This window comes from Cololabis saira, chromosome 15 (assembly GCF_033807715.1).
Source record: "Cololabis saira isolate AMF1-May2022 chromosome 15, fColSai1.1, whole genome shotgun sequence".
NCBI lineage: Eukaryota > Metazoa > Chordata > Actinopteri > Beloniformes > Belonidae > Cololabis > Cololabis saira.
In genome coordinates this window covers 1865689-1890146 of record NC_084601.1, presented here as the reverse complement: position 1 = coordinate 1890146, position 24458 = coordinate 1865689, and the positions used below count along the sequence as shown (strand labels likewise).

The window sequence follows — 24458 nt, the reverse complement described above, 5'->3', positions numbered from 1 at the left end:
TTATTGGTATGTCTGTGTTTGTATGATGACTGTTTTCCCAGACTGCTAAAAGAATTTCCCCTAGAGGGACAATAAAAATGATTCTGACTCTCTGACTCAAAAGGTTGTTCAAGAAAATAAGTTAAGAGTTCCATCATTTTAGTCCAGATTCATTCGTTTTTGTTTCGTTTCTTTTTTATTACTCTATTGAACCACAATTCGATAGCAATGCCTGAATTTTATCAGTCAATGTTCAGTCATTTTTAGAAAATTATTACATAAGTTTCATGTTATTCCAGTGACCATTGTGGATTTTTCTTTCTTTATACCAACAGATTGGTCCATGTGTGTATAAAATGTATAAAACACATAAAAGAAATCCACACATTAATTTTGTGTTGTGTTTTGTGCAAAAGTCTCCATATAAAAATCCATCTGGGAGGAGAATCGTAACCTCAGGAGCACTGAATTCACCAGTCTGCACTTTCACTCAAATCAGCCGAGCCAAAGGAAAGCAAGAAGACGGAATCTCAATGAAGATCCAGACAACCACACACTTGAGCATGAGGAAACACTTTATCTGTGATGAGAAAAGAAACAAGGAACTCCTACCCTGCAAAAAGAATGTGACACCTGCACTGGTCAGTGAAACTGGTTTATCCCGGCAAAGCTGCTGGTAGACATCTTACATCAGAGCACTGAACCGTAGAAATTCTTTCACAAACATCAAGAATTTATGCTTTGCAAAGCTGTGGAAGCAGTGTGTACAGGTTTAAGAGCTGTGCTTTATGTGGAATGCATCATTTGAGCTCTTTGCATGTGTTGATTTTTTATACCTGCATTTAAAGAGGGAGTCTGTTTTATAAATAGAGCTCGGTAGAAGCATTCAGTTGCAGCTGCTGGCAGTCAGTCAGTCACAGGAGGAGACTCAAGCATCAGCAGGTTCCTCTCCAGCCCAGTCCTGATACGTTACTGCCCAATCTGAGCAGGGAAATGCTGCTCCTCCACCAGGACTAACGGCCTCATTACACTACATGTTTAAGGTTGAGAACAGAACCAATCACATTTACTTCAGATAATCTTCTACATGATTGTAACCAGTACTCGAGTTGTAAAAGAAAAATCAGGGGGGGTGGTGGATTTTATCATATGGGGACAGATAATTTGTGCTGATTACAAATAATATAATATATTACAAATAATAGCACTGACCAAAACACCTGCAGAAATACTGCAGGAATGACATAGCAGCCTAAATGCAGCCTTCTGTAAGCTTTAAATATCCACTGGGCTTACATCAAATACATCCAAACACAACAATAAAAAACAGTAAAAAAAAATATGACTGTCCTTCACATAAGTAAAAATGGATCACTGCAAAAACTCAAAACCTTAACAAGAATATTTGTCTTATTTCTAGTTAAAATGTCTCATTTTAGTGAAGAAATCTCATTACACTTAAAACAAGACTCATCACTGGAAAAAACAACAATTTTCACCTGTTTCAAGTAGATTTTCACTTAAAATAAGTAGAAAAATCTGCCAATAGAACAAGATTTTTTTGCTTGTAAGAAGATAAATCTTGTTCCACTGGCAGATTTTTCTACTTATTTCAAGTGAGAATTTACTTGAAACAGGTGAAAATTGTCAAATAAGTTATTTTTCTGGTGTTATTTTTCTGGTGATGACTCTAAATGTTGAAATAGCAGTAAAACCACATTCATTGATGAAATGACATAAGGGATGGAAAGGGGGAATGGCAGTTTTACAGGGGGGGATGATTTGGACCGTTTTTATTTCAGGAGGGATGCCATCCCCCCTCATCCCCCCTCATCCCCTGTACTGATTGTAACCAGTAGTGGTTACAAATGACCAAGAATAACTTGTACAGGAGATATTAAAAAATACAACAGTAATCATGGTTTGTTTGTCCAGAAAATCAAGACACTCCACCACATCCAGAATTCTTCATCTAAATTTCAACTGCTTCGGTAATCCACTTAATTTCCTCAAGACAGTTCCCACTATACATGTCAACTTCCCTTTTTTCAGATCACACATACAGTAAACAAACACACCCGCTTAGCAGGTTCCTCTTTGTTATTTTTAGCCGCAAAGAAAAATGTGTGGGATACGCTCATGTCAATGCCATGCCAACACTTACAGGTAACGACACGATCAAGGCTTCCTCGTGCAGGAAATGAAAACAAGAAGGGGCCAGATTTTTATGGGAAACGCAAACGTAACGAATGGAGGGTTTCTGGTTTCCTTTGCAACATCTCCCTTCTGATACAATCAGACCTGACTGCAAATTAATATCAACACTTTAACTACATCTCTTTTTCAAGAGACACATTTGTTCTTTTTTTTTTTTTTTTAAAGAACATTTTCAACCACAAAAGAAAGATTGTCCATCATAGTGGGCTTACATACAGAAATGTTTTAATGACAAGACACCTTTAATAGATGCGCAGCACAACACACTGAAGAAACCTTTCGTTTTAGGGAGGTTTTGACACAATAGAGTCAAGATAAAGCCGACCGTGTCTCCAACTGCAGCCAGAATGAAAATATGTAGGATGAGTTTATCAAAAAGCACTTTGTATTCAGTATGACTGTGTAACCTCCTGGGCCAAACCTTTCCACTACCGACGTTCAATGAATTTAATAATTTCACCCACCTCCATTGTGGTACCAGATAAGCATACAGTCTCTGACAAAAGTCTTGGAAAGAAAGAGGAAGCACGGAAGATGAAACCAAAGAACCTTGATGAACTCTGGGAAGCATGGAAGAGCTTTCTTTAGTCCTGATGACTTCAATCAATAACTTGTATGAATCAGTCGATCCGCATGGGAAATGGATAAATAACAACTTTTGTCAGGGACTGTATGATGAAAACTAGAAAGCTATTAGGATTTTTTTTAAAACAGACGACGAAGTTGTCAAAAAACAAAAATACAAGCGTTTCCAAATTCTTTTTTTTTTTTTAATTATAGAACATCTCACAGCATTTATGATAATAAACCACAAAGCAGCTAAACGATTGCATTAAAAAATAAAGAGCAACCCAGAGATGCTTCAAGAAGTGGACACAAGGGCCGGTTCATCACTCAGCCAAAGAATTCAGGGCCAAGTGGCTCAACTGTATAAAAAGTTTAAAATGTCTGAACAACAACACCAACAGTAGTACATAAAAGTAATTTAATGATTCACAGAATCTTAAGACATATCTGTAGGCGAGGTGTCAATGCTGCAATGTGCCCATGATTTTTAAGATCTCATACAGGACTGAATTAAAACCAGTTGATATCAAGAAATATTCTAAAAACCACAATCCGGTCAGCAGTGATGCTGCATCTACATCTTCTATGAGATATTTCTAAAAAGATATAGCCTAACATAAAATTAACCATTAGCTGTTTGTTAAATATGATTGCAAACCATATAATTACAATGAACATTGGTACTTACAGGAACATTTCAAAGTTAAAAGAACTCCATGTCTATTATAAGACAAATAAGAGTTGTTTGAAAAGGCATATACTTCTGGTTGCAGCCACCTCTTTATAAATCTGTACAAGTCAACTAATGATGTTGCACAAACTAATGTCCGTCTTTTTTATGCTTATTCTGTACACTTCCAAGCTAAATTTGAATCAATTAAGAAATGTTATTTGGTAGAAGCACAAAAACACGTTTCAGTGAGCCATGTTTAGCCACTTCCACAAATGCAGGACCACAAGTTTCTTATAAATAAAAGAAGAGAACAACTGAGCTTCATTGTAGTTTGATTCATTTATCCAACAAAACTAGTACAGTCCTCACACATTATCAAAAACAACTTAAAAAGACAAAAGAAAACTATACAAACACAAAGTGATGAAAGGATGAGGTGTGCAGCAGGTGACTAGAGAACGTAAAGGGGACACATTTGTTTTCAGCATCAGGACATCTTCTGGAACACAAACACCAAGTAGATACCTGCACAGAACAGCTCAACGTTACTCAGCAGCTCATAGCAATCTGTTTTAGATTAGATTTAACTTTATTATCATTGCACATGTTAAGGTACAAGGCAACGGAATGCAGTTCGCATCTAACCGGAAGTGCTTGTGCAGTGAAATAAACACAATGTACAGCATATACACATACATATATATATATATATATATATATATATATATATATATATATATATATATATATATATATATATATATATATATATATATATAGTATGTACAGGACTGTCTCAGAAAATTTGAATATTGTGATAAAGTTCTTTATTTTCTGTAATGCAATTAAAAAAAACTAAAATTGTATACATTCTGGATTCATTACAAATCAACTGAAATATTGCAAGCCTTTTATTATTTTAATATTGCTGATTATGGTTTACAGTTTAAGATTAAGATTCCCAGAATATTCTAATTTTTTGAGATAGGATATTTGAGTTTTCTTAAACTGTAAGCCATGATCAGCAATATTAAAATAATAAAAGGCTTGCAATATTTCAGTTGATTTGTAATGAATCCAGAAGATAGGACATTTTTGTTTTTGTAATTGCATTACGGAAAAATCACAATATTCTAATTTTCTGAGACAGTCCTGTATGTAAACAGTGCAGATTAATAAATACGTCCTTCAACAAATGACAAGCAGAGAATCATCTCTCTGAGAGCACTTTTACAAATTGAGGTAAACTATATATGCACTTTCTATATGATGATTCTTGCAGAAAAGAGTGAAAAATTACATTGCAAGAGAAGCAAATGTGACGTGTACAATGAATGTTAGACACTTACTGGTTGCCTCCCACTCTGATCTGCTCAGGGTTCCCTGCAGCACACGGACAGACAACAGCATCAGTTAAACTGGACCCTCCACCCTGAATGTTACTGTGTTTGTGCGGTGACGGCAGACTCACCACGGGTGTCCTGACTCCAGCTCTGTCACAGTGCTCTTTAGCATGGCGGTACTCTTCTCTGCTCTCCACCTGTCGACCATCCTCAGAGGGAAAGGGCTAAAAAAAAAGACAAAAAACATTTTTATTCATAATTATCTTTAAACTGGGAATGTATTTCCTGTACACCAATACATTTTAGAAAATAAAGATTCAACTTAATAGATTTGAATGTTCATCTTGAGATAATAAATGTTGATTGTTCACAGTTCTACCTCGAGGGCCATCATCTTCATCATGAGGCTGCGATGCTGCTCCTTTTTCACTTTCTCCTCAAAGAACTCAGAAAACCTCTGCTTCAACACCAGACGCATGTTATATCGCTCTGCCATGCTGATACAGAGAGTGACACAAGTACAGTCCGTTAGCTCGGCAACACAGTCTGGCTACTGCTGAGTATTAAACAGTAGATGCATTTTTAACAATAGCAGTGTAATACTTCTGTACATAAGGGAGAGTGAGCTCTAACACAAAATGAAACTTACTGTTCTAAAAGAGGAAAGTAAACCAGGAACTCTGGAACATTAACGACATCCTCCAGGCTGAAGTGATACTGACATCCAAACAGAGGATAGGACCCTTTGGACTGAAAGGAAACTTTGAAGACATCATTACCAAAAGACTGAGAATCTGACGCCTCCAGACGTTTACTGCAGAAAAAAAAAGAAGCACAAAAAAATGCAATTATATAGTTAGGCTAGACATTCTCTCAAGTGTTTAGAGAAATAAATCTCTGCAAGAACACAGCTGAATTAATCATGGTCACTCAAAAGTGAGGGCTGTTTTTAAAAAACATCTTTCCCGCCAGGATCCAGCAGAGAGCAGTCTTGTGTAGAGCTGAAAAGATAAACCTTTCTTCTTACACAAGTTCATACGCATCTGGTGTGGTTCCGATGAAGAGGCCTCCGGGCTTCAGACGCTCACAGGCGTTTCTCAGCATCATGTCTGCCTTTTGCTCACTCTCAAATGAGTAGTGGTAGACAAACTGACAGCTGCAAATGTCAAACATCAGCTCTGGCTCATCCAGCTTCTCTGACAAAATCTCCTGCACAAACAGGGTGAGAGAAAATAAATTCTTATTACATATTCTGTCTCTCTACAACTTATTTCATATTTGAGTAAATGTTAGTGTCTTTACTATGTGCGACTAACTAACTGACAGAATTTAATGCTAAGGGCCAGTCCCAATACTCCCCCTAGTCCTACTTTTCATCCCTACCCCTAAATTTTGCGCGTTCCCGTGAGGGTAGTGGTGTCCCAATTCCTCTTTGCATCTAGGGCTAGTGGACATAACGAGGGCTAGTGGTTATCAATCTGGCCCTTCAGAGTGAGGGATTTCAGATGCTGACTTCATGACCGAGGGCCTGAGAAAATTTCCCAGAATGCTTTACGTCATCATTTGCAGACTGAATTTTAAAAAAAAACATGGCGGACATTTCTTATTTTTTAGTGAATAAAATCAATATTTTGAGTTAGTTTCTGCATAAAAATGCGTTTTGATTACATTTCTAGCGAGAAATATATATTTTACTTTCATAATATTCACTCAGTGAATGTACATAATCACTCGCTTGCTCGTTGTTGCGTTGTATCTTCAGATCTCGCCAGAATAAAGGCTGATTTATGGTGCCGCGTTACACCAACGCAGAGCCTACGGCGTAGGTTACGACGTACCCTACGCCGTAGGCTCTGCGTCGATTTAACGTGGAACCATAAATCAGCTCCCGAGCCGGCGGCTCTTCTCATCCCGAAAACATCGGAGCAAATTTCTTAACAGGCGTTATTTGGATAAACTGAGCCCAGGTTGGGGATCTTAACGGTGACTTTTACGACTGAAAAAAATATTAAAACTTAATAAAGTGGCATATTAACAGCGCTACGGCGGAAATTAAAACAGCTTTTGACGTAGCGAGTGGTGTCCCAATCCCTAGGGAAGATTACAAGGGCCCTACGCCTGTGGCTTCATTTTTAGGGCTAGTGGTAGTGAGTGAGGGCTAGTGTTAGAAAGTAGGGGGTGTATTGGGATTAGCTCTTAATGTCTTCACAGATGAGTTTATTTAGTTTGCGCTGGTCTACCTTTGAGCAGTCAGCAGTAATGAACTGAGCACTAAAGATCTTCTCATGAGCACGACTCTTTCTCTTCATCTCATCATAACGAATCTGGCATTGCTCCACTGAAACTCCTGCAATGTCTGAGAACAAAAACAACAAACAAAAACAAACAAAATTTTATTATGGACAGCTCCCCGTTTTCAGCAGCAATTTCAAAAAACACATCTTCATTTTGGACTGATAGTTAATACACTCAGAGAACTGGTGGATATTTACTACTAAATTAGCAATTATAAGATGAACCAAAGAGTCAAAAAGTCCTAAAGAAAAGGGGTTTATTGATAACCTGTGTGATTACTTCCAAACTCAAAGCAACAATAATAATCTGAAGACAAATCAGTAATCATGGTTTACCTGCACAGACCAAATGATCAATTCCTCCTCTTCTCCACTTCAGTAGATCTCCACCTTTACCACAGCCCAGGTCCAAAACAGACACCTGCTTGTTCCCTGAACCCCGGACCTTCTCCAGCATCTCACCTGTCAATCAAACAACCAGTTTTAAGATTTTAACATTAGGTCAACTTACACTAAACTTAATTCAGTTAAACCATTATAAGCCACGAAAATAATTTAAAACCCTCTTACAACTCGAGTTTTACAGAATACTTAAAGCTGCCCAATAAAATCCTTTTTTTTCTTAAGACGCTTAAGAAACTAGAAACCATAAAACAAAAGCAATTGAGATGTTAATCCCTCTGTTTTTCCTATAAATGACTTTGTCTAATACATTTATAAATACTTAAAAATGCATACACACGTATCAAATAATTGTTATTTAACATAATGCAACTCCTTTTGTCCTATCAGGTAAGTTATCCACTACGAACTGAGCACTAATGTAACATTGAGACAGTCTTGAGAGTTACAGGCTTGAGATCATTTAATTTAAAACATTGATGATTTCTGATCATTTACCAATCAAGACACTCTTCAGCCAGTTGTTGAAGTTCCTCATGAAGAAAATTCTGCTTTGGCTTCGGACTGCCAGACCAACTTCCTGCAGCTTGTTGTAATGAGTCGCCACTTTCTCACTGTGATCGGTCACCTGACAGATCAATAACAAGTCAATACTTTGGATGTTGAACACTTTCCCCTTACAGCATGTTGTTACTACAGTGGATTCATCATCAGATTCCCACAAAAGGTTACATTATTTAAACAAAGTGACAATCAGCAAGCCTACCAGCTTCTTGGTGGGTGACGTCTCCTCCTTATCCTCTTCCTCATGTCTCCTCTTCATGCCCGACTTCTGGCTGATTTCTTCGCCTTGTTGTGTCTCTTCTTCTGCCCCTCTCCTTTCCTCTCCACCCGGCTTTAACATCTCTGACTGGACAGACATCTCCTTCAGGACAGTGGACAATGGCGCTGATTAGAAATCACAAGTGAGCCCAAATTTGTTTCAATGAGTGATTTTCCACCTTGTAAAGGTCTCTACAGAAACAGATAGAACAAACAGTTTTAAAAAAAATAGCAAACATCAAGCAATCTGAACAATAAAGCTCTGAAATAACACACAACAGCAATCTATGAACAAAGTCTTCAGCATATCCAGAAATAAGACATTTGCAAATGTAGACAAACAATAGGAGGAAATCACTTAGAATATAGAATCATTTAAATGTAAATTAAAAAAAAATGCACCAAAAGCTTTGTTTGAGTTAAATATCAGCAGAAACAACCAGGTGTATAAAGTACTTAAAAAAACTAAGCAAAAGTAGAAATACCATAACTGAAAAAGACTTTGGTAAAAGTTAGTCACCCATAAGAAAATGACTTGAGTAAAAGTCTTAAGGTAGCTCACATTAAATGTACTTAAGTATCAAAATTATCTTGTGAAAAAATATACTCAAGTATCAAAAGTAAAAGTACAAGTATTTTATTTTTTACGCATGAAAAGAAGCAACAAAACCAAAAATGATCCTTCCCTTGTTTTTTTTTTTTTATTTCACTTTCAGGTGAAAGAAATGTGGTTTAGAATACAACACCAAAAATAAACTGTCTTTCTTGCAAAATATAATTATTTGATTATTTTAATTTGTAACGAGTAACGAGGTGGCAAATGTCAAAGTAACGAAGTAAAAGTATATTTTTTAACTTTTAAATGTAGTGAAGTAAAATTAAAACTCCCGATTAAAAAAAAAACGCAAGTACAAATCCTCAAAAAAAAACTAGTGTAACGAAGTATATGTACTTGTAACGAAGTAAATGTAGTTCGTTACTATAAACCTCTGGAAACAACCAGCTCCAAAACCTCCACATAAACACCTGTTTGGGTTTTCTGATTGGGCTGATTGGACTGGTTTTACATCCCCAGTTTACAGCGCAGGCAGCGATAACCTCACATTAATGACCAAAACACAAACACAAACATCTTTTTATTCTGTTTTAGCCGCTAACGTTAGCAGCTAGCCGGCTAACAGTCGTTAAGTCGGATTTGTTTTCAGTCGGGAAGAAGCTAAAACCTCTTAAAATCACAGTCTGGAACCAAACAGTCAATGGAATATGAACATACGGTTTGTTGGTGTGTGTGAGGCTGAAGTTTGGTCCAAGTTTGGTCCAAGTTTTCCTCTCAGTGTTTCAGCTAACGCTCACATCTCTCTGCAGCTTCCGCTACGAGCAGCTTCCGGCTGCGCGCGCACCATATTTGCGTCTCCATGGCGACGATTCTTCTTCTTCTTCTTCTTCTCTGTTTTATTGGCGGATCGCAAACAGCTTTAAGGTGCATACCGCCACCTACTGTACAAGAGTGTGTAACATCATTTCATTTAGCCTGTTTTTTAAATTCTATTTATCAGCCTAGTGTCTTTAAGAAATGAATTTGTGCCTTTCTTATTTTACTCCACAGTTCTCACACTGTCTTTTTCCCATAACATACAAAGTGCCATTTAATCCTTATTTCCTCCCTTCTGTTCCTTTCTGTATAATTCTTTGTTATGATAGACTTTTGTATTTTGTGATATCCCTGTCCTTTCTGATCTTCCCCCCACCTTTTCTGACATATTTCCATTCCTTTCTTCTTTATTACTGCTTTACCTTCTCCTTTTTCCTAGTGGAACTGGTATTGTTATTTCCTTATGCAGTCCCATTTTTGCTAATTTATCTGCACCCTCATTCCCTGTTCCTCCCTCATGTGCTGGTCCCCAACAGAACTGTACATCTATGCCACATCTGTGTATTCTTAGTAAACTATGGTAAATATCTATGAGTAAGTCTTCTCTGCATGTTGTTGTTGATTGTATACTTTCCAATACAGCTATTGAATCTGTGCACACCAGCACCTTATCAGGTTTGACCTCTTCCACCCACTGTACCATGGCAACAACGATGTAAACAAGCGGAAGATAAAAACAAACAGACAAAACCTCTGGCAGAAAATGTGACTTTTAAACAATAGCTCAAGTATACACAGTGCCCATTTGGAAAAGTAGGACACACACACACACACACACACAAAAATATCAGAAGAAATATGTAGCTAAAACAAGTTAAAAGAATAAAAATATGTAAAATAAATGCAAAAAAGGAAAAATTAATATTTTTCGCACTACTTCTGCATGTTTCATGAATGTTGAAATGTTATTGATAATGATTGTTTTCATTCATTATTTCCATACACTGCATACTTGTCTTTTTACTTATTTTTTTTTGATTTTTTTTTTAACTTAATGAATACCAAGTCTTTTTTTGTATAGCACTGTACATAAGAAAGTTTTTCCACTATGACCATACCCCCATTGTTATCGCCTGCTGTGTTTCCATTACAACGGTGGTTCTGGCGTCAGCTATGCTGCAAAATATAAACAGATTTACCTGCTGCTGACAGGATTAACCAGAATTGTGTGAAATCTTTTGAAAAGGGTCTGAATGTAGTAGATTTTACTTTGTATTTTGAAATCCACATTCCAGTTTAAAACAATCCCGCCAGGGGGCAACAGTTGGCACCTGGCGAGGCTTAGATAATCCCCCCAAAAGCTTATTCATAACTCAATCAGTAAATCTTCTTACAATAACAGAGCTAATTCTTAACATTCTAATATTATGTGATCTTTTTTAATTTCTTTTTTTTTAATCAAAAGTCGACAGTTTGCTGAGGTATTGGTTACACTTCTCTTATGCGATTTGGTAAAAATGCCACAACAGGGCTACATAATTACAGCAGACTTTGCTTTTCTGCAGGGAGCGCTATCTGGAATCAGTTATACAACTTCACACTACCGATTCTTTGGGTACAAAAATGTAGCATCATGTGAAGTTGGGCATGAAACTTGGATAATTCCCTGATCTGAATGTGTGATGTCACAGAACCCATTTGAAAAGCTTATTTAATTACATCATTTTAGATCCCGTTGCCATCAAAACAAAGTGGGAAAGGTGTTCCGTGAAAGATATTGAAAGTGGTGGTCACTTCAGACATTCAAGTATAAGATGCCATTTCTGCCTTAGATTGATAACTGGAATGTATAAATATTTAAATAACAAGTGCACAATAATTTCACCTGAGAATGGATGCCAACCGATCTCAGTGTTTCTATCTGTTGTGAAAAGTGTCTCAGTGTTACAGGTCTTTCTTGGTATTTTTGACCCATTTAGCTTCATACTGGATGAGAAGATGCAGACAGACACATTGAGCTTTAATTTCATATCAGCTGGTCCTGGATCGGTTTCACGCCGTGATCCTGTCTGGTATGTCTGTAATTCATCCTGCTGATGGCGATCTAAGAGATGAGACTTATTACCCTGACGCCTGCTGCCATCCATCCCAACCTTCGCAAGCTCGCCCGCAAGATCAGTTAGCCCAAATCCAAAAAACTAATAACAGTCTGAATTCCTCACTGTAATGAAAAGAGCCACAACATCTTAGGATAAATGTCCTTAAAATGAACATTGTCTTTTGCCATGCGATACATCAACCTCCAAGCTTAGGGAGGCTATCTTCTATTTTCACTTAGATCAGCATGAAACCCCAATTTATTCAGTTTATTTAGTCAAAGAACAGACAAAAACAGAACATTTGGCACAACGAAGAAACTGGTATACAGTTTAAAGTAGCTGACAGTTACAACACTTGGGATTTTTACTAGTAAGTCATTTTATATTGTAACATGACCAATCTAAAAAATCTACAGTGCCGTTAACCTGTATTACAAATAATGACTAAATTGTATTTGGTTAATACATATGCAAATACTAACTCCACTCCCAGAAAACTCCACGAGGCCTGGGCTTGGGCCTTGGATGACTTGGCGGGGAACTTGGACGACTTGGCGGGGAACACAGGATACGAGGCGCTGGCTGCGGGGGAACCCGGGTCCTTGGCGCTGGCTGCGGGGGAACCCGGGTCCGGGGTGCTGGCTGCGGGGGAACCCGGGTCCTTGGCGCTGGCTGCGGGGGAACCCGGGTCCGGGGTGCTGGCTGAGGGGGAACCCGGGTCCTTGGTGCTGGCTGAGGGGGAACCCGGGTCTGTGGTGCTGACTGAGGGGGAACCCGGGTCCGTGGTGCTGGCTGAGGGGGAACCCGGGTCCGTGGTGCTGGCTGAGAGGGAACCCGGGTCCTCGGTGCTGGCTGCGGGGGAACCCGGGTCCGGGGTGCTGGCTGCGGGGGAACCCGGGTCCTTGGCGCTGGCTGCGGGGGAACCCGGGTCCGGGGTGCTGGCTGAGGGGGAACCCGGGTCCTTGGTGCTGGCTGAGGGGGAACCCGGGTCCGTGGTGCTGACTGAGGGGGAACCCGGGTCCGTGGTGCTGGCTGAGGGGGAACCCGGGTCCGTGGTGCTGGCTGAGAGGGAACCCGGGTCCTCGGTGCTGGCTGAGGGGGAACCCGGGTCCGTGGCGTTGGCTGAGGGGGAACCCGGGCCCGTGGTGCTGGCCGCGGGGGAACCCGGGTCCAGGACTGCAGGCCAGAACGCAGCTCCCGAGGCTCCGGCCTGCAAACATGCACAAAAGACCAGATATACACAAGGGGGTAACGAGGCACAGGTGTGAACAATCAGGGCTTATTTCTGTGCATGGGGTCATTACAGATGGACAGAAAGACAGTGAATACACGTTCTGTTGTCAGATTAGTCCATGTTTCAGTTTCCTTTTGAGAAAAATAGATGCTGAGTTCCAAGAGTCAAAGATGTAAAAGACTGCCTGTTAAAATGCCAAAGGTGCTGCAACCAGCAACTGAGATGAGAATGATGTGTGTTGGTGCCCATGGCAGCCTAGATCTCTCTGCAGGTGAGAATATTACACAGTCATCAAGAGGAGAATCAGAGATCAATGACCATAAACTGTTAAGTAGCTGAAAACAAGTTTTGAACAAAAGCAGATACAGATTTCTATTCTAAAACTATGAAAGCCAAAAGCTAAAACTAAAATGCATTATTATACAATGACTGGCATGTTCACCAGTAGGGCTTTCTCCCACATTTCTCCCAACGTTCCTTGAGTCTGTTTCTGGAATCAAATTCTTGCTTTCCTCACATCTTTCTAAATAAAGTAGAGTTGGTCTCTGATGACAGAGAATTTATTTTCCTTTTTGGTAATTCTGCGGGCCATCAGCTCAGTGAGCACCACTGGCAGCAAGTAGCCGCCAACAGAAATGATTCTACAACACTACAGAAATGGAAACAGATGTTATTTTGTCCCATTCCCACAGAAAACTACTCAAATGCATCCAACAGTAAAGGACTGTTGTTGCTTGATTTGTTACTTTTGGGGGTAACAAACTTTTGGGGACACATCAGAACTGCAAGCAGGCCAGGACAAAACCCCACACCTCCATATTTACATACCCATGCTTTTGTTATGTGTTGTTTTTTCTTGTGTTTCCACTTCTTGATGGTCCGTCCTTAATGCTTCAAGGTCAACTCTGTTTCAGTTAACAGAAGGTTTCCTTTAAAGTTTTATAAGTGACCAAAATTTCTCAATTTTAAATGGTTCTTGATGATTCTTGATGTTTCCTTGCCTTCTGAGGAATCCAATCTCATGGGTTTCGGTATTTGGTGGCCCCTCAGCTTCCCCTCAGAACTTAAAGTAATCATTCAAAACTGACAGTAGGATGTTTGGTTGATTATCAGTCCAGAGTGGATCCCACCTCTTTGTTATTTATCTCTTTATCTCTATTTTCTGAAGAGCACACAAAAAGTAAGTCTCTGTAACGGACATGGAAACATCAGCACAAACATTTATAAACTTAGGTGACTGAAGCTTTTACGAAGAGGAATATATGAATCAAACTTTGTAGTTATGGCATTTCTGAACTGCTTCCCAATGGTGCAGATGAAAGGATCCATCAAGGATACATCCACGTATATTACTATATGAACTTACACTCTGATAAACCAGGAGAATTATTCTAAACATCAACCTGGTTCACCAAGTAACCAGTGTTTCTTACAGTCATGCTCTGTTTGAGGCCCATACGTCCTCCTGCGTGACGTATGGAGGGATGGATGGGCTGATTAATGGCTGCAAGCTCCATAAACATGTAAATCTGACCTTACAGTATTTCAAAGCTGCTGCATTGGCTGAATGAAGCGGTGCTGCTTTAAAAAGCTTCCTTGGACTCTCCATTTACACAGAAAGACGTTTTCAGACAGAAGAGGCTTTGATACACAAATACCACACAGCCCCCGCGCACAAAAAAAAAGACTTACCTACACACTGCCCCCTGTAAACCCCCTGCTGCCATTTATCACTGTGTGTGTGTGTGTGTGTGTGTGTGTGTGTGTGTGTGTGTGTGTGTGTGTGTGTGTGTGTGTGTGTGTGTGTGTGTGTGTGTGTGTGTGTGTGTGTGTGTGTGTGTGTGTGTGTGTGTGTGTGTGTGTGTGTCTCCAGGGACAGAATCCATTGTACCTGTTTTTCCATTACAGCAGCACAAACGCGCGTATATGCTCACATGTCCACTTGTGTTACCTTTAGATATTAAGTTATATTATTATATTAAGGTGCTCTTAGCCACACACACCCACCTCAAGAGTTACCGTACTGTAGACAAAAACGTAAGATTTTAGATGTTAATGTTAACAATACATCCAAGAGTTTCACCATGACCCATCAGTTAAAGTTTTGTGCTTTCACCTTTAAGAACTATTGACGGATGAACTATTGGTACTAATGAGTGAATGAAAGAAGACAATGTTCTTTTGCTAAAATATGTCCCTCTGGTTTAGTTAGTAAGTTTTTAATGAAATGGGAATAGGTTAATTGTTTAATCGTCTTCCTCCTGGAAATTCAACAACAGATTGAGCGTGCGTGTCAGCTCAGCCGTATCGTACGTTTGATAGCTGTGTTATTTTAGTGACTTTTAGATTTATTACCCCCGAGCTCTTTTTAGTGGACTCAGGTTAGTGGAGTAGCTGCGGTCCGTTTTGTGAATCAGATATGAGGCGGTCTTGGACTACAGCACCTTGGTCTATGGTGGATCTGGTTCCAGGCAAAGCTATTGTTCTGCTCTAATTGTTCTGCAGGTTCTATCAGTGGATCTGAGTCGCTGAAACCTGACCAGCTGAAAATGTCCACACTGGCTGTATTTGTAAGATGGGGATTCCCTGAGCTGTGAGGACACCAAGAAATCCCCAAAAAAGCTATTTTATAGGACATGAGGAGATTACACTGAGGTCATGACATTCCAATAATGTCAGCAACATCTTCTTTCTTTCAGAAATGTTAAAAGTGACTATTAATAATGAAATGTTGTTTCCTTCCAAGGTTTCGCAGTCCTTCTGTTGGTTTTGTACTAGAAAAATCTCCAATAATAGTGGGGACTGTAACAGAAATCAAGAGTTAAATTATTTTAAATTAATTGTAGTCATTAGATTTGTGTCAAAGCATCACATTTTCCAAGTTCTCTGAATTTCTCCCTTCGCCACATCAAGCAGGTTTTTCTGAATCTAAAGTTAGACTTGGATTTAGGTCAAGTTCACAGTCGTTGCAGATACAGAGGAACGTCTGTGAGCGTCTTCTTCACCTGCTCCCGTTGAACATTAACATGGAAACCTGACACACACACACACACACACACACACACACACACACACACACACACACACACACACACACACACACACACACACACACACACACACACCTTGGTCCGTCCTCTGGACGGGTGACATTTAGGCAGATATATAAACCTGCACCAGATGCTCAGAGCCAGGAGATTCCTGCTGTCCTGTAACAGTCACCTGTCTGCCCACCTGTCACACTGACTTCCCAGCATCATGCTCACCAGGTACGTCCATCTCCTCGTCTTTATGGGTTTCTGTCCAGAAATGCTGTAAAATAGGAGCAATGTTAAAATGGAAGCATGCAGGTTTCCATAGAGATGGAGAGCAGAAGTAAATGAATGGGAACAGAAAGAAGAGGCATCAGTGAGGAGGTCTGTAAAAATGTTGAATAGTTTTCTTAAATCTAAAAAATCTGTGTATCCTAAGAGTTAACATTTGTTGAAGTTCATTGGGTCAGAATGGTTCTGAAATTAATTGTTTCTGATTCATTTATCAAATTCACCTTTACCTTGATGGCAAAAGTCTAATTATAAAGTAAAACTGAAGGCTGACTTGGTTTAAACCAGTGTTTGTTGTCATGCTGAGCTCTTTGTGCAATCCTTACAAGACCACAAAGATCATCAGACTAAAAGTAACTTCTGTTTTTTTTTTAATTACAGGAACATTGTTCTTTTGTTCTCTCTTTTTGTCCTGCTGGTGGAGGGAGATCATGACTCCAGCGGTGAGACTGCGTCTTCTTTGAAATTCATAAATCATAGATAGATAGAAAACATCTCTATAGGTGACTGTGTTTGTGCTTAATGAAATTGTTGGATGTTTGCAGATGCAGGAGTACAAGCCAAAACTGGTAAAGCACCTGCTTCTCATCACTCACATCATGTCATAAAGTCTGTCTGTCTCTAATCTGTTTCACCTGTATCTATTAGATAAAGATTCACTCTCTGAAGAAGCTCCCACAGGTGAGTAACACTGTCCACATCAAGACTTTAGATTTCATTTCTAATCGCTACAATTTGCAATGAAAATATAAATGGTAATTTTTCTTCCTTTGAGTTGAAAACATGGATTTTAGGTCAAACTCTAAAACCAAACATGTCACTTTGTCTAACTGTGACTGATCAAATATTTTCTAAATCCTTTAAAGAGTATATTTTCATCCAAATGTTGATTTCAGTCATAAAGGATAGAAAATATGACTTAGAAAACCCATCCAGGCAGAACTAAGATAAACAGTCATATATCATCTGCATATCAATGAATCGAATGTCAGAGGGAATGACAGTACTTCTTTTTTTTATGACTTGTCCTGTTTCCTAAAATCTTGTTCTAAACTAAACTAAAAAATGTATACTTGAAAAAATTACCTGTTAGAACAGGAACACGTGAATGTTTCTCATAACAACTAAAGTGGTTACCTTGCATATAAGTTGAACATCGAGCTAATTTATTTTCCCATACCATATCTGGTTGCTCAGGTTGCAGAAATCAACCATAAAATCACCAACGAAAAGCACAAAGAATGCAAGTTGTCTGGAAAAAGTGCCACTTACCGGCACAACCACATGACAGTCAGTGTTGAGTTTAATGTCTGGAGACGTTTTAAATCAGCTGTTGTTCTGTTGTTTCAGAGAGCACGAGCGTCGTTTCTCCTGATCAGCCTGGTAAGACTTCATTCTTCTGTTCACTTCATCAGACCTATTTATCAGGAACAACCTTAAAACATCTTTAATTGTTATGAAACAGCTGCATGACGTGACGGCATTATATAAACTTTACTGCTGAATAACATAACATTATCTACAGGCACATATGGTTTTGAACAGTTTTAATTGTGGGTGTTCTCTCTGGAAAGAAGAAGAGAGAACTAAAAAAAAGGAGTGGGAAATTCCAAACAATTAAACATACTGATTAAAAATAGTTGCATCACAATGAAGGTTTCCTTGACTCACTCACTTAAAGGTTAAAGGTTCTTGCCACAAGGTGGAACAGTGACACAACAATTGTTCCCAAGTGCCTTCTCTAAAGCTATCCCATTTTTGTTGTATGTACAGGACTGTCTCAGAAAATTAGAATATTGTGATAAAGTTCTTTATTTTCTGTAATGCAATTACAGAAACAAAAATGTCATACATTCTGGATTCATTACAAATCAACTGAAATATTGCAAGCCTTTTATTATTTTAATATTGCTGATTATGGTTTACAGTTGTAGATTAAGATTTCCAGAATATTCAAATTTTTTGAGATAGGATATTTGAGTTTTCTTAAGCTGTAAGCCATGATCAGCAATATTAAAATAATAAAAGGCTTGCAATATTTCAGTTGATTTGTAATGAATCCAGAATGTATGACATTTTTGCATTACAGAAAATAAAGGACTTTATCACAATATTCAAATTTTCTGAGACAGTCCTGTATATTCTTTTTATTTACAAGGTTTCGCTTGTTTAAGTGCTGTAAATATGTGAAATCATGACAGGTAAATAAGAAACAGCTAACATAACTCTGCAGCCTGGGTCAAAATGTTGTATAGCAATTGCTATGCTACATTTTAGTTTTTTTTTGTTAACTTGAGTTTGAAAAAGGAAAAAAAATAAAAAAAATCCTCCAGGAAGTTAACCTTTGTTGTTAAATACAACAATAACATTTTTTTTCTTAATTAACTTATCGCAGTAGAGGTGGACTTTGGGTAATCAAGCCATCAATCAGGCAGCCTCTAACTGAGCTTAACGCCCTGTAGACCCTGGCCAGTGATCAGCTTCATTACATCTTATATTTTGACAAATATCAGGTGTTACTAAAAACATTGGAGAAAACTGTGAAAACTGTAACTGTGACACAGAAATGGGATAATAAATACCACAACTGACATCTTTTTGTCAAATTCTTGACAGAATTTTCATGTTTATATTCTGCCTGTTCACAAATATACCTACACCTAACTTTGTCTTTGTTTGGATTGACATATTCCATATTCCAGATGAATCCCAGTATTATGGAGGAGGAGCATCAGATAGGAGCATGATGATGACATAAATGATACTATCACCCAAATATAATCTAGATATCATCCAAATCCAGTGTATTGATTCTGTAACTCCCCTCTTTCACTGGTCCGCCTGTTTTTCTGTTTCTGTTTTTCTGTTTTCAGACACCAGCAGTTCCAGTTCAGAGACGGCAGACAGTGAGGACACATTCCTTATGTTTCCAAAACTTTTACTTTAACTTTTTTACACTGATCCATCCATCCATCCATCCATCCATCCATCCATCCATCCATCCATCCATGCATCCATCCATCCATCCATCCATCCATCCATCCATCCATCCATCCATCCATCCATCCATCCATGCATCCATCCATCCATCATCCATCCATCCATCCATCCATCCATCCATCCACCCATTCATCCATGCATCCATGCATCCATCCATCCATCCATCCATCCATGAATCCATCCATCCATCATCCATCCATCCATCCATCCATCCATCCATGCATCCATCCACCCATCCATCCATGCATCCATCCACCCATTCATCCATCCATCCATCCATCCATCCATCCATCCACCCATTCATCCATCCATCCATCCATCCATCCACCCATTCATCAACACTTGTTCATTTGTAGATCCGCTCATATGCACTTAAAAAAAAAGAATTGAGCCACCTTTTGGTTCTTATGGATGAATTGATCATTTTATTTTTGATTTGTTTTTATAGCTCCACCAGCTGATCAGATGACATTAGCTGGTATGATTCCTCCGTTTTTTTTTTTGTAGATTTTTTGTACTGTTTTTGAACTTGATTATGACAATCTTTGTGTTTCTGTGTTCATTAGATTTTTGATTATTAATGAACTATTTGATTTCAGAGCTGGCTGTAGCTGCTGCAAACAGTGCTGAGGAAGAGGACGGTGAGGCAGACATTCCCTCAACCTTGTTACACCTTCACTTATGTTATGGAATAACACTTATGTTATGTAATAACATAAGTGACTTCTTTTGTAATAGACGCTATATAAATAAAATTGAATTTAATTGAACTTGATGATACAGAATAACACAAATATAGGAAATACCGAAGACATTTACATTTTTCCTAATGTCAGATTTTAAATCAGAGACCATTTTTACTATTTTATTTTTACTTGCAGATGTTCAGACTTTGTTTCAAACTGTTTTTCTTGCAGAAAACGAGAACAGCGATTCTGACGAAGGCGGGAAGAAAAAGTTCAGCTCCCGCTCAGTGAAAGCTCAGAGTGCCACGCACGTCCACCAGAGTCCCGGCCACGCTGTTCAGATCCCAGCTCAGATCCCAGCTCTCCCTCAGCAGCCGCTCGTTCTGCAGGCAAAAGCTCTGACAAGGGGCCGAACATCCAAAAGAAGATCCAGAACCAACCGCCGGCACATATAAAAACACAATAAACCCATAATAACGCTACACACACAACTATGTAATCTATCATGCCTGGAGAGTTACACACATGATCACATATACTCAACAAAATAAACCCTCACGTACTGTAACAACACTGGAACATTTAAGATAAAACACACATACAATCTCAAAAGTCTAAATGAACCCTGCAGACTCACGGAGAGATCTGACCGGTGATCTGAATGATCCATCAGAACAAATACATGTGTCCAGCTGCGGTTTTAGACAAGATTTCTTTACTAGAAATACATGTTTGGACAGTTTGATATCCATAACAAAAGCAAACGGGGTTGGCAGCAAGGCCGAGGAACTGCTGTTTTAATCACAGCTGTGAAACTTGGATGAATTTATGTTCAACTTCACCATCATTTTGATAATCAACAAAAAGTTACCAATTTTCAGAACCACTGATCCAGCTTTTTGTAAGGATTTTGCCCTCAGAGTATTAAATCCACTCAATTTATCTGATTTCCTTTCTTAACCTTTCTCCTGGTATAAGTTACACAATGCTTTCTTTTTGTTTCTTGTATCGTATTTTAATAAAGTTAAGCTGAATTTGAACTTCTCCTGATCTCAGCTCTTCCTATCAGGGAATAATTTCAATCATCATGTAATGATTTTTTTTTTTTTAAATGTAGCCACGACCGTTTGTTTGTTAGTTATTTTTGCCCCCACACACTTCCTAGACTGAACTGTTAAGAGAATTGTCTCAGTGATGCAGGAAATAGACACGGTCTTTGAAGAAGTTCCAGTTCTGCATAAAGTATTGAAAGCACTAACGGGATGTGTTGTTTGGACGTCGACTCTTTGATGCTCAGATCAAATCTGTATGGGATTCAGCCCACCTGCAATTGTGGCTGGAGATGAAATGTTTGCATGTTCTTGTACTTCACTCTCCTGACATCAGACTGTAGGAAACGTTTGCTTCATTCTACTCATGCCACAAAAACTCTCGTTTCCTTCTTCCTCATTACTCAGTAGCAACGGGCCTTTCTCCAACACTTCTTGAAGTGATCAGTAAAGATGATCAGGTGGATTCCTCCTTTCATTTCTTTGAGTCAAGAACAGAAACAGAATAGGGGCACAGATTTTAATTCTAAAACCGTTGTGACGCCCCCCGCAGGGTTTCTTTAGAAGAACTCCCAATGAGCTATTCAGTGGGAGTGAATTCAGCAAAAGCACAATGACTCATGTAAAAAAAAAATATATATATAAAAATAAAAAATAAAAATACTATCTTAAATAAAAATACTAGCTCAGCGAGTCTTTTAGAGAAGCGTTGGACTAAGTGCCTTGCAGTGATTGGCTGTACTTTAATGCACTTACAGTAGATGGCTTCATCCACCCTTGAAACAGCCGTGGATGAAAACATGCAAAAGTGTGTCTTTTCGCATGCTCACTGCATTAAGTTGTTGTTTTTAGAATTTCTAAATTGTGTTTTTTTTAATTCTGAGAGCAAGTAACAAAAATCCAAGAACATGTGAATGAGCAGAAATTATTTTTTTAAATTAGGGTGGTAACTTTTATTTCACAAGAAGTAACAAAGTAGGCAAAGGTCTATGTAGTTGAAGCAAAGTAGTAAGAGGAGGGATTAAAAAAAAGAAGAATGTCATGCAGCAATGGCTGGCTAGATTATAAGAGAATGCAGTTGAAGTTAAACCTGCTTCAGGTCTGACCGCATACATGTCACGCAATCATTAAAGAAATGTTCAAAACCCATAGAACTCCAAGAAGTCCATGTTAAATGAACTCTAGAGTTATTAGTCTCACACTGAATTTTATTATTTCTAATGTTACAGCAAGAATACCTATGATAAAAAGATTGCACATGAACAGTTACATAATTTTTTAGGAGGATTTCTTAATAGTATCACTCAGCCTGCAGAGGTTGGTGTTAGACCGTCTGGGACATGGCAGCCAATACTCTTATTGTTGTTGTTTTATAACTTGGCCTTGAACTAAAGTTTAAAAAAAAAGTTAATATTCATTAGAGGAGGAAGGAGTATCCATGTTTGAGGGGTGACGGTACAACTCTGGATGTTGGGTGGACAGTTATCTTTATTCCTGATTCAGACAGAGAGAGACTATTTGCTGGAGTGCACTAAAGCAAATACAATAGCATTTGTGGTCTTTATCCATGGGATCGCCACAGAAATCATTCATTCAATTATTTATTTATTTTCCATACTTCAATATTATTCAAGATCCCAGAGGTATGGACGGTTCGGGTAGATGGGGGGTACACCGTAGATAGGTCACAGTCCACCACCAGTCCACGCTTTCCACAAGTTTACATGGCTTTTTAGAGGTTGAGACTTGAGGATAAATGGAGTTGTGGTTTGGGGTAAGAGGTCGCTCTATTGGTTAAGATCCAAGTTGATCACCAGGGGAGGTGACAAGAATGTTATTCCTGCATCAAAAACTCTGTGTCTGGATGTTTTCACCTGTTTCTTTTGGACTCTGGCTGAACAGAACTGACACGATAAATCTGTTAAACTGCTTTTACTTCTGATCTACATTTACTGTACCGGTAATTCCGGGTGCAAACCTGATTCTGAGTGTGTGTGTGCGCGCGCGTGTGTGTGTGTGTGTGCGTGCATGTGTGTGTGTGTGTGTGTGTGTGTGTGTGTGTGTGTGTGTGTGTGTGTGTGTGTGTGTGTGTGAGAGCACATGCATGTGTGTTCCAACAAACAGCAACCAAGCATACTTGTTTGGTTGATGTTTGTTGCTCCAGAGACGAAACAACAACCAAGTGAAAAACAAAGCAAACCTTGGGAGAAACAGCAGCTCGCTCTCTCCCACATGCTTGTGGAGTGTTATCACTGAAGGTAGCAACAGACTTGGACACAGTCTGGCATTGTGGCCGCTGGCAACCTCTCTTTTGGATTCTTGCTCTTAACTCAAAGGATTTTTAAGTTACCACTGTTTTCTAATGGAGACACACACTGTGTTTATGTCTGAAACGGCTTCAGGGTGTCTTTCCTTTCCCCCAGAAGAATGGCCGCACCAAACTGAAGCAAAAAATGGACACCCATTGTCATTAAGTTTAACAATCAATGCAAAGGAGAAATCTGGACACTTGGCATCAGCTCTTAATCTGAATACTATTTTTTGAAAACAGCTTGCACGTGCAGTTTTTCTTTGGTGACTAATCTGACTTCAAGAGACATCATCATCATCATCATCATCATCCCTTTCTCCTCCATCTCCTTGCCTCTCCTCCAACTTTTTGGTCATACTCTTGACTGTCTTGACTTTTCTGTATTCGTTAGAGGCCAGTCGCATCCCTGTCAAGCTCCTTCCAGGACCCCCCAGATCAATAAACCCAGAAGGCCTGAGAAAAACAATCTGAAGATTGAAGTCTGCAGGGAGGATGTAGCAGCAGGGCTCCAGCATCTTTTTGACCTCTCTTGCAGCGGCAGATGGAATCATGTCAATGTTTATCATTCAAACGAATGGTCATCATCAAGGTCTGCACATTTCATTTGCATCAGGGTGTGTTGAAGCCGAGAAACACCTGAAACATGCAGGACTGCGGTCCTCGAGGACCAGGATTGCCCACCCCATCTCAGGCCCTTGGTGCCACTGCAGGATGTGCACCAACACCGACACCGCTCCTGCGTGCACAGTTGAGCTCAGACATTCGGCCTGTTTTTATTGGACTAATGTCCTTGTCTGATTATACAAGCTAGAAGGAATCAATTTATTAGCTCACGTATGTCGATGCTGCTGCAACAGGCAGCATTACACCAGCTTTTGGCTTTTCCGGATTGACTTATAATTAGGGTTGTCCCGATCAGGATTTTTTAGCTCTCGATCACTTGAGTTTGAGTTTCTGCCGATCCCGATTTTTCCCGATCCGATCACTTTTTTTGGCTCCCGATACATTTCCGATACTTTTTCCCGATCAGATACATTTTGGCAATGAATTAAAGGAGCTTGAGGCCGGGTTGTGGCAAGATTTATGA

At 39.1% G+C, this 24458-nt stretch overlaps 2 protein-coding genes across 4 annotated transcripts; one reads left to right on the top strand and one right to left on the bottom strand.

Moving 5' to 3' along the window:
* Positions 1 to 3756: 3756 nt before the first annotated feature.
* On the bottom strand, positions 3757 to 9707 carry rnmt (RNA (guanine-7-) methyltransferase). Of its 3 annotated transcripts, none has more exons than XM_061741733.1 (11): positions 9571 to 9707; positions 8242 to 8400; positions 7974 to 8103; positions 7410 to 7535; positions 7020 to 7135; positions 5807 to 5988; positions 5429 to 5593; positions 5159 to 5276; positions 4908 to 5003; positions 4786 to 4819; positions 3757 to 3961 (listed from the first exon to the last, which is right to left on the bottom strand). In XM_061741733.1, exons 2-11 carry the CDS (start codon positions 8395 to 8397, stop codon positions 3924 to 3926), a joined length of 1161 nt encoding a protein of 386 aa, XP_061597717.1. In that variant the 5' UTR covers positions 8398 to 8400; positions 9571 to 9707; the 3' UTR covers positions 3757 to 3923. The 3 variants fall into 3 exon arrangements, with proteins under 3 accessions (XP_061597717.1, XP_061597716.1, XP_061597718.1); XM_061741732.1 differs by having other exon boundaries at positions 8242 to 8489; positions 9571 to 9699; XM_061741734.1 differs by having other exon boundaries at positions 8242 to 8423; positions 9571 to 9685.
* A 6497-nt stretch (positions 9708 to 16204) lies between these two features.
* si:ch211-133n4.6 (uncharacterized protein LOC797776 homolog) lies at positions 16205 to 21039 on the top strand. Its single transcript, XM_061741808.1, has 9 exons — positions 16205 to 16271; positions 16707 to 16768; positions 16871 to 16894; positions 16974 to 17006; positions 17676 to 17708; positions 19199 to 19231; positions 19774 to 19803; positions 19925 to 19966; positions 20243 to 21039. The coding sequence occupies exons 1-9, from the start codon at positions 16261 to 16263 to the stop codon at positions 20464 to 20466; spliced, it is 492 nt and encodes a 163-aa protein (XP_061597792.1). The 5' UTR covers positions 16205 to 16260; the 3' UTR covers positions 20467 to 21039.
* The last annotated feature ends 3419 nt before the right edge of the window (positions 21040 to 24458 follow it).

Coding starts and splice junctions, on each gene's coding strand:
- rnmt (XM_061741733.1), bottom strand. CDS start 8,397: ATGTCTGTCCAGTCAGAGATGTTAAAGCCGGGTGGAGAGGAAAGGAGA. Junction 7,536..7,973: donor GCTGAAGAGTGTCTTGATTG/GTAAATGATCAG, acceptor TTTGATTGACAG/GTGAGATGCTGGAGAAGGTC. Junction 7,136..7,409: donor TGATCATTTGGTCTGTGCAG/GTAAACCATGAT, acceptor TTTTGTTCTCAG/ACATTGCAGGAGTTTCAGTG.
- si:ch211-133n4.6 (XM_061741808.1), top strand. Junction 16,769..16,870: donor GGGAGATCATGACTCCAGCG/GTGAGACTGCGT, acceptor GGATGTTTGCAG/ATGCAGGAGTACAAGCCAAA. Junction 16,895..16,973: donor AGGAGTACAAGCCAAAACTG/GTAAAGCACCTG, acceptor TGTATCTATTAG/ATAAAGATTCACTCTCTGAA.